This window comes from Nicotiana tabacum, chromosome 1, assembly GCF_000715075.1.
Source record: "Nicotiana tabacum cultivar K326 chromosome 1, ASM71507v2, whole genome shotgun sequence".
NCBI lineage: Eukaryota > Viridiplantae > Streptophyta > Magnoliopsida > Solanales > Solanaceae > Nicotiana > Nicotiana tabacum.
The window spans coordinates 21,806,072-21,819,320 of NC_134080.1; the positions used below are offsets into that span (position 1 = coordinate 21,806,072).

The 13,249-nt window shown below is 42.2% G+C and overlaps 1 protein-coding gene across 1 annotated transcript; it reads left to right on the plus strand.

Annotated features, from left to right (window-relative positions):
* Positions 1 to 10,497: 10,497 nt before the first annotated feature.
* LOC142162134 (uncharacterized) lies at positions 10,498 to 13,165 on the plus strand. Its single transcript, XM_075218450.1, has 4 exons — positions 10,498 to 10,729; positions 10,960 to 11,653; positions 11,914 to 12,634; positions 12,737 to 13,165. The coding sequence occupies exons 1-4, from the start codon at positions 10,498 to 10,500 to the stop codon at positions 13,163 to 13,165; spliced, it is 2,076 nt and encodes a 691-aa protein (XP_075074551.1).
* The last annotated feature ends 84 nt before the right edge of the window (positions 13,166 to 13,249 follow it).

Here is a 13,249-nt window from a genome sequence, read left to right on the forward strand (position 1 = left end):
TGGTAACTTCTTTTCTTGAAGATACATTTCAAATTAAACTTTGGCTTGTGGGTCCAAGTGGCTCGACCAATATTATCAGGTCGAGGGCAACAGAGCAGCTTGGACTGCTTGACCAAATTATGCTCACCCCTCGAACCCTCAATGGATTCAACATGGCGACCACAAGGCATATTTTCAGCTATTTTCGAATGAACAAACAAATGGTCGTACCGCATCCTTCGAACAGATAACTGAAGGCCTATCGGTGTTCAAAGCGCTATCGCCACTAAGGTACAACCATCTCCCTTTTTATGTTACATGTCGTACTCACCTTTATGCTGGTGCCCGACCGAGACTATCGAAGCGTTAACCCAGCTCGAAGACCTTAAGGTTTTAAAGCATCCGTTGCACGCTTTTCCTTAGACTGAGTTTTTATCCCGAAAAGGATTTTACCAACAAGGTTTTGAACAAGGCAACACCCATATACTACCTGAGGAAGACTCAACAAGTGTTCAAGGCTTCTTTTGCTATCAACCTCGAATATTGGGGGGGCATACCGCCCAAAAGGTCATCGACTCAGAGAAGCCAAGATACGCCAAGAAGGGTCTCGATAGGGAAATAATGTACCGGGCCAAACGGTTGAGCAAACCGTGACCGTATAGAACAACTAGGCCTTCAAACATCAAAGACATGTATACTTGTCAAGTAATCAAAGAATATTTCTCAAAAGCATTTTTTCGTGTCAAGGAAGCTCGACATTTTTTGCAAAAAGCGGCCCCAGAGCCAAAAAACTTCCCGAACACTCGGGGACTGGCGTCAACAACTTAAAACAATGCGACCCCCGGGTCGGAGCTCCTAACTCTTAAGCCCTCAATAAGGCAACAACGAGATCACAAAACAACTCCCGAGCCAAAAACATCCTGAACACTCGGGGACTAGCATCGAAAACTCAAGGCTACACGACCTCCGGGTCGGAAACTCCAAAATCATAAGCCCTCAATGAGGCAATACCAAGTTCACAAGTAATGGCTCCCGAGCCAAGAAACCCTCGATGACTCGGGGACTGCCGTCAATCGCCATCTCCATCAACTTATCAAAACCCGAGGCCGTAAGACCACATGCAGGCAGTCTCGACCTCGTAAGACCTGTATAAGGCAACAGCAATATCTGTAAGACCTCAAGCAAGGCATGAACCACACTTGTACCAAGTGACAATATCTGTAATACCTCAAGCAAGGCATGAACCACACTTTTACCAAGTATCCAAAACTGTAAGACCTTAAAGGCATGCAAAACTGTAAGAACTCAAAGGCATGCAAAACATGTAAGACCTTACTAAAGGCATAAACCTGATCTCAAAGTTTAGGCTATATATTGAACTTGTAAGACCTCTAAAAAAACATACCCTCGATATAGACGCCTAATCTACTTCACTCGGGACTTAAAGGCTCCAGCCAAACACAAATGACTCCGGTCACTAGGATGCACCAACCAAACTAACGCGACTCGGGGATGCCCGACCGTCGCTATAAATCACAAGCGTTCAATTACTTCGAATATACTTCGGAAAGAACCGGTTAAATAGGCTACCCTCGATATAGGCCAAAGAGCTTCGACCATGTCAACTCCTAAACACTGGCTTTGAGATACTCAGCCTCCGAGCCAAACCTCCCGAGGTGCTCGATCATCGCCACAAAACGACTCACAATCGAGGTTTTTTATTAAACCGTCGAAGAGTCAGGCAAACATTATCTCAAAAAGTCCTTAATGAGGGAAAAATAAAGCCTAGGTCACATCGACCCAAGGCGTAAGAGACATTGTCATCAACCCACATAAAAGGTCGCATCGACCTAAGGCGTAAGAGCCATTGTCGCCAGCCTACACAAAAGGTCACACCGACCCAATGTATAAGAGCCTAAGGGCTAGCTTGCAATTCAAAAAGTTGAGGGTTGAATGAGCTCGACTCGAAACCTGATTTAGAGACTGAACCCAAAACAGTTAACTAAATATGCTTGAGAGCAAACGCGTAAGAGCCATTGTCGCCAGCACTAAAATTGAAGGTCGTATCGACCGAGCACGTAAGAGCCTACGGGCCAGCCTGATGAGCCCCAGGGCCATACCACGAATCTAAGGATTCCTCTGAACTCAAAGACTATTTCATCTGGCTAAAATCAAGGAAAAAAGAAATGCAGGAGAAACAAAACCGTGAGGTTTCCTCTTTATACATACATGCGGAAAAATACAAGCTCCGTTTACAACATGCTTAGAAAATAATATATATAGAAACAGAGAAGGAAATATACGTCCCCTTGGGGACTATGGCCCAATGGCCCCATCCTCGGCATTGGACATAAGGAATTTAGCATCGTGTTCTTCCGCCTTGGCTTGCTTGATCTCTTCCGAGAGGTCGAAGCGCTTGGCATGAATTTCCTCGAGGGTTTCCCTCCGAGATTTACACTTCACGAACTCTTTACTATTGCTCTCATGATCAAGAGCTTCCCTCAGCTCAACTCTAGCATAGGCAGCGCCCTTCAAATAGGCCATCATTTTCTGTTCAGCCCTAGTGCGACTCATTACAGTCTCAACCCGGGCATTTACCACCTCGGCCTTTGCCCTCAAAAGCTCGGACTCGAGCCTTGTGATCATGTTCGCTCGGACAGAATCATTTGCATAAGCATTTCGGACTTGCACCTCGAGGGTAGAAGTCTTAGCCAAAACACCCTCCTTGGCCGCAACTTGGGCATCTACCTGAGCCTTCAACTCGTTAAACTCACGGTTGGCCCGGACAACTTCGCCCCAAAGTCGTTCTAGCTCCTCCGTTTTGCTCTCCAACTGAAATATCGAAACATTAATCTCTGAAAATAAAAAGGGAAGCATACATCGACATGAGATACAGGTTACCTATCTTTCGAGACGGCTTTCGCAGTTCCAACTTCAATTCGCCTCACACCGCAGGTATACGAGCTCACTTTCCTTTCTCGCACAAAGGAGTCTAAGGGATTTCTACCTATCCAAAGCTTTCTACAGCCTGGCCTCATGGCGAAGCAGCTCGGACTTAAGCTTGTCAAAGGTCTGCAAACGAAAATTCAATAAGAAAGGAAGGGCGCAAAACCAAGATAAGCATATACCGGCTACCAAAGCTTACCATAAAGCCAAGACACTGAGCCTCACCAAAAGCCAAGCCAATGTCTGATGTCCTAGTATCCCCCGAAATGCCTTTGGTAGAAAAAGAGGAACGCGCCGCATGACCCTCGTTCCTCGAAGTACCTTCGACGAGAATGGGAAATGATCTTTCGAAAACAGAGGCCTCCGAATCTGGAAGATTGGCCGACTCACCTCTTTTGAACCTCAAAAGAGGACTTGCCCCGCCGTAAGCATCCCCACACCTCGGAGACTCTCTCCGTTTATTATCGACCCTCGACCCCGAGGTAGGCAGTCTCTCCTACTCCCCAGGGGGCATGGCCTTATCTCGGAAAAATCTCCAACACCTGCGGCGGCAGAGTTATTGTGCTAAAAGGCCTTGGACAGGTCTCTCCACCTGCTCTTATCATAGGTCAAACAAGCCGCCAGCTTGCGGGACCATTCAGCCAAATTAGGGACCTCGTTCGACAACCAAGGAATTGCTACAAAGAATGAAATAGAAAGATCCCTTTATGTAACCCGCCTCCGCTATGGAGAAAGCGATAAAGATACAGGTATGCCACTTACGTGTGAAATTCCATTTCTCAGGAAATGGCAAAAACTCTCTAGGGATAATATCGACTGTCCCTGCTCGAACGAACCGACCATCTACCCTCGATCCTCGTCCTCTTTGTCGTTAACAGCAGGGGACCGAGTGGATCGACGTTGCTGAGTAATCAAGCCCCGGTAATGTAGCGGCCGATATAACCTAACGAGATGGCTGAGAGTGAATTCGAGCCCGGTCTTATCCGCAAAGTATCTTATCATCAGCACTATCTTCTAAAGGGTTGGGTGAGCCTACGCCAGGGTAGCCAGATATCTCCTACAGAATTTGAGCACAGCCTATCGAGGGGACCCGACGTAAAAGGATATGTATACACGCTCAAAAACCCCTCAACATGGGTCATGATTCTTTCCTCCGGGGAAGATACCTGCAGTACCACTCCTTCTCCCTATCCGCAATCTTTTCTAATCATCTCGTGGTGGTCCTCCCTTATTGAGGAGATGAACCTCGATGCATGCTCCCGATGCCCTTGAATGTTGGGAGGTCTCTCCAACGTAAAATCTCTCCTCGAGACAAAACACCTCGAGGCCCGCTCACCGGGTACCGGTGGTGTGCCACCGACCGGACACGGAACAGAGGCAGAACTCCCCTCTCATTGATAGACGGATGCCGATGTAGCAATCATGGCTACGGTAAAATAGAAAGAGGAGGATGGAGATTTGGGCAAAGGCTTTGAGTTGACACGACGGGAGAACTAGCACAAGGAACAAAGTTCTATGGAAGAAATAGTTACTTAGAGTAGCAGAATTTCCATTTGAGAAGTAAGCGAGTGAGTATATAAAGGCAGGTAGTGACTACTCGCCTACCTAGAAGACCAATTAATTCTGGCCATGACAGTGTAACCTTTTTTGGGAAATGCACTGGCAGGACCACCCCGGGGGCCCCATTATCAGGTTGCATGAACGTTGCTATCACGCGAAATTCAGGAGGTATCGAGACCTCGAGGTTTTCCTGTTATCATAAGCATCGGCCCCAAATGAGCTATCCACCAAATTTTGAGGTAGAACCCGATCTCGGGGGCCTCGATTATTCCAAGTATGAGCTCCAAAGAGCCAACATCAAAATTTGAAGGCTAACTCCGCAAGAACGATGGAGCATAAAGAATGGAAAGACTTGAAGTAGAAAGATTCTCTTGCATTGCCAAAAAATATACTTACATGGGGCGTCTTTACAAGACTTGTTTCCCCGTGAATACATACACACAAAAAAAGAAGAAAAGCAAAGATGACGCAGGCCGACTCTTCATCGCCACTACCCCCCGAACCATCTCCGGGACCTTCATCCAAAGCGACTAAGATCTCCCAATTTTCCTCCGATTCTCGGGCCTTCTCGACCTTAGTCGAGATATCGGAACCTTTGGCACTGGCTTCCTCTAAGGCTTGCCTCCTCGTCTTTGCACTAGCATGAGCAATAGCTCGAATCAGTTTTTGCTCGGCCTCCACCGATATACTTCGGGCTATTTGATTCGCAGTGGCAGCATCCTTCAGATAAGTAGAAACTTTTCCTTCGACCTCAAACTTGGCCGTAGATAGCACAACAATCTCTTTTTGAGCATTTTGGAGAAGACCCTGGGTCGATGCTAATTCTGAGGTCACTACCTCGTTTCGCTTCCTCAGCTCGAGGATCTCCCCATTCTTTTGCCTGATCTGCAAAAGAAAAGGTAAGTCGGCAAACATTGAATTATGGGAACAATGAACGGATTTATGAATAACGAATTACCTGCTCCTCAAGGCCAGCCCTTTCTCTAAGAACTCCCTCCAAAGTTGCCCGAAGTTCGCTCAGCTCCTTCTCATTTCGAGTAGAGGAGGCCTCCAACTCCTGCAGACCCGAGACGAGTTTCTCGAGCTCCTTTCCATGACATGAAAGCTCCTCTCGAAGCCTAGAGGAGGCGTGATCATACATCTCCTTAGACTACGGCGAAACAAAAGAGTCAGTAAAATGAGGAAAAATGCTTGAGACTAAAAAAGTATACATCAACAGCTATCACCTGTCGCTGGAACTTCTCCGTTGCCTCAACAGCGCGAGGAGCATCGAGATCAATGTCCTCGCTGGCATCGTCAACGTCATCAAAGAAGTCGTCAAACTCAAGATCAAGGCCAACCTTGTACTACTATAAAGTAGCAAGAGAGGTCAAATCAGCTTTTACCCGAGAAGGTCGGGATCGATTTCCACATGGAGCTAGATATTGGAGTTGAGTTTCTATCTAAATTGGTGTTGCGTAATTGTTCCTAATTGCACTTCTAAACATTGTTGGTTCTGATTTCTTACTTCTAATTTTATACTACTAATATGCTAAATTAGGCTAAGTGAAACTAAGATTAAGCTATTGAGAGTTGTTCAAATAGATAAAAGGCACTAGGGTAGTGACTTTATCCTAGGTGGCTAATTGATGGATTCTTTAGTCTAAGGCTAGATTATTATATTTGGGGAGTATAATATAACCATTGCACGATTATACTCACTATGATATAACCATTGCACGATTATACTCACTCTATACCTCTCGGTAGTTCGAGTGATTTTTCCCGAATTGACTTTCTCAAGACCAATTAGGTATAATAATTTGTGCAAGTAATTGAGGTTCAAGTCGGGTATTACTATCTCTAGGTTTAACCCTTTAATTGGGGCTATCAATCTCTTGAATATGCCCCAATTCCTTGTTGGACCAATTTCAGAGACTTAGGCTCTCTTTCTCAAGAAGAGCCAAAGTCAACTAGGCAAAAATTAGTGTTTGCAACCACTAATTCAACATTAAAACCTTAAATTAGTCCAAATATCAAACACCCATAGACAATCAAACATCAAAAGACAAGACCCATCAATTATCCACACTAGGGTTGAGCTACAACCCTTGTTAATGGGTCTAGCTACTCATGATTATAGAAGAAAACAAAGAAATAGATGAAGAAAAGCCCATAATAATTAATTGCTAGATAAAACTTGAAGATTCAATGATGAAACTAAGCTAAAATTACTCAAAATGGAAAAGAAGTGCTCACGAGCGCAACTCTATCTCAAAATACAACTGATAACCTAAAAATGGGAAAAGAAACTATTTATACTAGGCTAAATATTCTGGACAAAAATACCCCTGCGGGGTAGTGCGGACCGCACAAAATCGAGTGCGGCCGAACTAAGGCTCTTGGCTAAATAATTTGCTCTCTGAAGTTGCCCACCGCAGACCGCACAAAATACTCTGCGGCCGCGGTGGCTTCTATTGCGGTCCGCATAAAAAGGACTGCGGACCGCATTGGCCAGGTTCCTCCAAAATATCACCTCTCTGAACTTGAGCTTTACGGACCACACAAAGTCGAGTGCAGCCGCAATGAAGTCAATGCGGTCCACACAAAATACTCTGCAGCCGCATTGCCTGGCTACCTGAATTGCATGCTCTCTGAAATTCATCTTTGCGGACCGCACAGAATAGTGTGTGGCCGCACTGATCCTGTTAGACTGAGCTTGACCTTGTTCTTGGTACTTGTGCTTTCACTCCTTTTTGAGCTGGTTTTTTGTAATATATCCTTAAACTAACGACAAAAAGAATTAGTAAAATAATAATAATAATAATAATAATAATAATAATAATAATAATAATAATAATAATAATAATAATAATAATAATAACGAAAAAAAAGAGGGAGCAAATTACTAAAACAAAATAACTCAAAAAAAAATAAGTAAAGCAAAAAGGGCCGAAGCCCATTTTGCCAAAACAAAAGAAAGGACAAACGAGAAGCTTCAGATCGCCGAGAAAACAAAATTTCAAAAGGGAGAAGAAGAAGAAGAAAAAGGGTGGAACCAAAACTTGAGAAATTTTAAATACACACTAGTTCTTACGGGTAATACTCGAATTTCTCATCTGGGTTCTTTTCTTCTGGTAATTTTTTTTTTATCTCAGTTCATATATTTAATGGGTTTCACAAGGTATAAGAAATTTAATACCAATAAGAGTTATTCTGGGCAAATTATGCAATTGGAAGTTGGTCAATGTTATTGTAGGATAAATTAACTTGGAAAAAGAAGGGTATTGATGTATTTGTACTTAAACTAGTCTCATTATATATGATCTTTGTTAGGTGTAAATTAAGTTAGTATGCAAGGTTTGAGGTTTGGTGTTAACTGTATTACAATGACAATATCGAATTTGGGTTTGAATGTTATGAGTCTAGTATTGAGTACAAAAGATAGGTACCAATTAAGAAGGAATATGATGGACAATAAAGTTATTTTAGTTTCAATTTATGCACACGATTAAGAAAATTGAACAGTAAAGGGAATAAACCATATAAATACCTTTTTATTTAAAAGATTTTGGACTAATTTAAATTACTCGTAGCATGGGTAAATATAATTCGGTGAATTGATGATAAAATATAAAACTCGAAGGATTGGGTATTCTAAATTAGTGATGAATTTAGCCTAAATGAGGCAATTAACACGAGATCGATGTTGATGTGGTTATAGATTGATTGAAGAAAGTTGTACGGATCGCTCAAGGTGACGAGTTTGGTATTTCACACGAGTACTGTGAGTACTAACCTTACCTCAATTTGTATTTCTACAACTAACATGATTTACATATGATTTTAATATGAGCATGTTACCGACTGATTTGAATCTGCATGTGGGACAAGTCCTTTACTCGATATGATACTACTATATTTATTTTAGACGATTACAGTTATTCTGAATATTCTCATTGTTACTGAATACGTTTTACTGTTACTTGAGATAAGATTTACTGTTATTGAAACTAAATTACATGATTTGATAATAACCGAAATGCCCTATATTGTTTTAAAATATTTTCTACGAGTATATACGGATTACAGAGACAAGTATAAATGGGAGTAGACATTGAAGGATCCCGTAGCTAACGGCTGGTTCGTTAGACCTGGTGCACCTTGTAATTATAGATTACCATTATAGCCCTCGCCAGTGGGAAGGTAGAACTAGCATACCGTTACCGACTTCCCTCGAGTAGGGACTACCATTATATTTGACTTCTTGCGAAGAAGTCCACAGTTTTACCGATTACATGATCTGTTCATTGAAACCTCCCAAATATGAATATTGATATTATACAGTGGTTACCGAGCTTATTACTGAACTGTTAATTGTATTATACTACAAGAAAAACATGATGAGACTGAAAATTATTTATTGTTTCTAAAAGGGCATTTTTATGTTATCTGTTTGAGATACTAGCATGTTTTCTGACTTGTCCCCAATAAAAACGGTTGTGGTTACGTTTTATTACTCACTGAGCTAGCGACTCATTCCCCACTAATTTTTTTACAGAGACAGCAGTTGACGCAGGCGAGGATTTCCTTAATTAGAGCGCACAGGTTGATAGTTCTTGGTGAGCCTCGCACTTGTTCGCGTGGGCGGAGATTTTATTTATTTTTATGGTCTATTCTTTGAATTCTTAGAGTCGCTCAATAGTCATTCTTTTAGTGTCATGAGTATTATTTATTTATTATAGTCTTATGCTGAGTATCGTTCTTTATTTTCAAAGTTGGAGAAAAATTAACATTTCTGGTTGTTAGTGGGTTAATTAGTAATGGTGAAAACTCATTTTGGTTGATTGATAAGTTGTCGATTATTTGGTATGATATTAGGATGTTTGGTTGTTGATTTGAGACAGAATTATTTTTGGAATAGTCCAAAAATAGGGGAAAATCTGTCCGATTTTATGTAAAATACCGATAAGGCTTACTTGGGAGCACTTACTCCTAAACGCCGGTCACGATCCTAAATTGGGTCATGACAAAGTTGGTATCAGAGCTTAGGCTTTAAGTCCCGAGTCATGGAGTAATGTTTAGTAGAGTCTTGTTCATGGGTTTGTAGGCACCCATACTTATGATCTCGAGGCTACTGAACATTTAGGAATGTTTTCCCTTCTTTCATTATTTGATCGTGCGTTGAGATATCTTGAGATTGACTTTGGAATTTTTTTTTCACAGATGGCTAGGATACGCACACCCTCATCTGCTAGACGTGGTGCTACCCGAGGTGGCGGTCAAGTTGGGGTTCATCAAACTAGAAGACAGACTGCCCCTCAACCTCAAGTTGGGAACATGGGTCAAACCCAAGCTATTATGCCAGATCAAATGCAAGAGCAGGGAGTTCAGAACACTCCACCACCAGTGCCAACTGTTGTACCTACTGTTGCCTTACGTGCAGATGCAGTGGCAAGGTTATTGAATGTGTTAGAGGCATTGGTGCCTACTCAGGGCAGAAGTTCAGCTCCTCAGGTTACTTTACAGACACAAGCACCTACACAGACTCAGCCTTTCGGGAATAAGGAAGTATCCCTACACGAGTTCCTGAAATTGAAATCACCAAAATTCATAAGTTCCGATAATTCAACAGATCCTCAAAGTTTCTTGGACGGGACACTCAAGGCATTACATGCTCTTGGATGTTCTAGTAAGAGAGCCGTGGAACTCGTAGCATACAAACTAGAGGATATGACCAACACATGGTATGAAAAGGTATTGCTAGGAAGGCCAGCAGAAGCACCACCACTAACATGGGACGAGTTCACTAAGTTGTTCAAGAATCATTTTCTTCCGGACGGTCTGATGCAACAATATGCTAGAGACTTTAAGAGATTGGTTCAAACTCCAGATATGGATGTGTCAACATATAACACTAAGTTCTGCAAGCTGGCTATATATGCTCCTCACTTAGTGCCTACCGAAGAAGCTCGAGTTTAGAGGTTTGTTGATGGATTGGTTGGTCGTCTATACACTGCAGTATCCCCACAGATGAAGACTTTATCCTACTCTGATGTAGTCGACCTTGCTAGAAAGATTAAAAACAAGGGACGCGAGGAGCGTGCAACTAGTGATTTATGTAAGAAGGCCAGGACAGGAGGGGCTTTTAGTGGTGGTTTGAGTGAAAATAGAAAAGCAGGAAATCAGGGACAACAACAACAAGGTTCTCAGACAGGGACACACATGTCTTCACAGTCCACATACATACCACATTATAGACAAGGTAATAGGGGACTTCTGGACATCATAATTCTGGGCAGATATATGCCACTACACGAGTTTGCCAGACTTATGGTAGATCACATTTGGACCAATGTCGTGTTCTAACTGGAGAGTGCTTTCGGTGTGGCCAGTTGGGATATCACTTGAGTGATTGCCCTCAGCCTCCGAGAAATTTCAACCAAGCTTCTATTCAGTCAGTTGCACTGACTTAGACTACTCGTAATACTTCAGGTGCTACGGGTATAGGAAATAGAGGTCGAGGTGCTGGAGACCGTGCTACTGTGAATCAAGGACAAGGCAATGCTGGTAAAGGTCAGGCGAGAGTTTTTGCATTTACTAGACAGGATGCTCAGGCCTCGAATGCAGTGGTTACAGGTATTCTTTCTGTCTATTCATGTGATGCACTTGCGTTGATTGATCCGGGATCTACTCACTCCTATGTGTCCTCGTACTTTGCTTTGAGATTTAGTAGACAGCCCGAGCTATTGAATGATTCTTTTCTAGTTGCTACTACTGTTGGAGAGTCTTTGTTAGCTGAATACGTGTATCGTGCTTATCAGATTCAGGTTGAGGGTAGAGATACTCTAGCTGACCTTATTGTACTTGATATGATTGACATTGACATGTTGATGGGAATAGATTGGTTATCTTCTTGCTATGCTATAGTCGATTGGCATGCAAAGATAGTTAAGTTTGAGATACCAAATGAACCCAGTTTTATTCTAAGAGGGAGTCAGGTTCCAGAGACTTGCAAAATTGTATCTTTTATGAAGGCTGAGAATGTACCAATAGTGAGAGAATTTTCTGATGTATTTCCTGAGGATTTACTAGGATTGCCTCCAATACGAGAAATAGACTTTAATATTGATTTGCTACCTGACACACAGCCCATATTGATACCCCCATATAGAATGGCACCAGCAGAGTTGAGGGAGCTAAAGCAACAGTTACAAGATTTGTTAGGTAAGGGTTTTATTAGACCTAGTGTATCACCATGGGTGTACCAGTACTATTCGTAAAGAAGAAAGACAGATCCCTGAGATTGTGCATTGACTACAGGCAGTTGAACAAGATAACAATACGCAATAAATATCCTTTGCCCCGTATAGATGACATGTTTTATCAGTTACAAGGAGCTGCCCACTTTTCAAAGATTGACCTCCGTTCTGGTTATCATCAACTTAGAATCAAAGATGAAGATATTTCTAAGACTGCTTTTAGAACTCGATACGGGTACTATGAGTTCCTTGTGATGCCTTTCGGACTGACAAATTCTCCAGTTGCATTCATGGATTTAATGAATAGTGTGTTCAAGCTGTTTCTGGATAGATTTGTAATAGTATTTACTGATGATATCTTGATATATTCTTGTAGCCAAGGAGAACACGAGAATCATCTCAGGACAGTGTTGCAGAGATTGCGAGAACATCGGCTTTATGCTAAGTTCTCGAAGTGTGAATTCTGGCTAGACTCGGTATCATTTCTGGGACATGTTGCATCCAAAGATGGAATTATGGTAGATCCTAAGAAGACCAAAGCTGTGCAGAAATGGCCCAGACCTTCTTCTCCTACAGAGATTCGCAGCTTTTTAGGCTTAGCAGGCTATTACAGCCATTTTGTGCAGGATTTCTCCAGAATAGCAGCGCCACTGACCAAGCTAACACAGAAAAATGCAAAGTTTCAGTGGACGGAGGAATGTGAGCAAAGCTTTCAGAAACTCAAAACGTGTCTGACAATTGCACCAATATTAGCCTTACCATCAGGTTCTGGAGGATTTACAGTATTCTGTGACACCTCGAGGGTGGGATTAGGATGTGTTCTCATGCAAAATGGTCGTGTTATAGCTTATGCTTCGAGACAATTGAAAAGGCAGGAGCAAAACTATCCTACACATGATTTGGAGATGGTTGTAGTGGTATTTGCTCTAAAACTTTGGAGGCATTATCTATACGGCGAAACTTGTGAGATTTATACAGACCATAAAAGTCTGAAGTATATCTTTCTGCAGAGAGATCTGAATCTTCGGCAGCGTCGGTGGATGGAACTACTCAAAGACTATGATTTTTCTATTTTATATCATCCTGGAAAAGCCAATCTAGTGGCTGATACATTGAGCAGAAAATCTATGGGGAGTTTGGCACATATAGCCCCTGCAAAGAGACTTTTGGCCAAAGATATTCGGAGACTAGAAGATACAGGTATCAGATTTAGTATGGGAAGTTCAGAGGCATTGTTGGCTTGTGCTCAGGCTAAGTCTTCATTAGTTGAGCGCATTAAGGCCACCCAATATGAGGATGAACGATTATGCAAATATAGGGATGAGGCCTTAGCTAGTAAAATCAAGGATATGATTGTTGAAAGTGATGGTGTTCTTCGAATGGGTGACAGGTTATGTGTAGCAGACGTAGATGGGTTGAGACATGCTATTCTTAAATAAGCTCACAACACTAAATACACTATACATCCTGGATCCACAAAAATATACCATGACCTGAAGTAATTTTATTGGTGAGAAGGTATG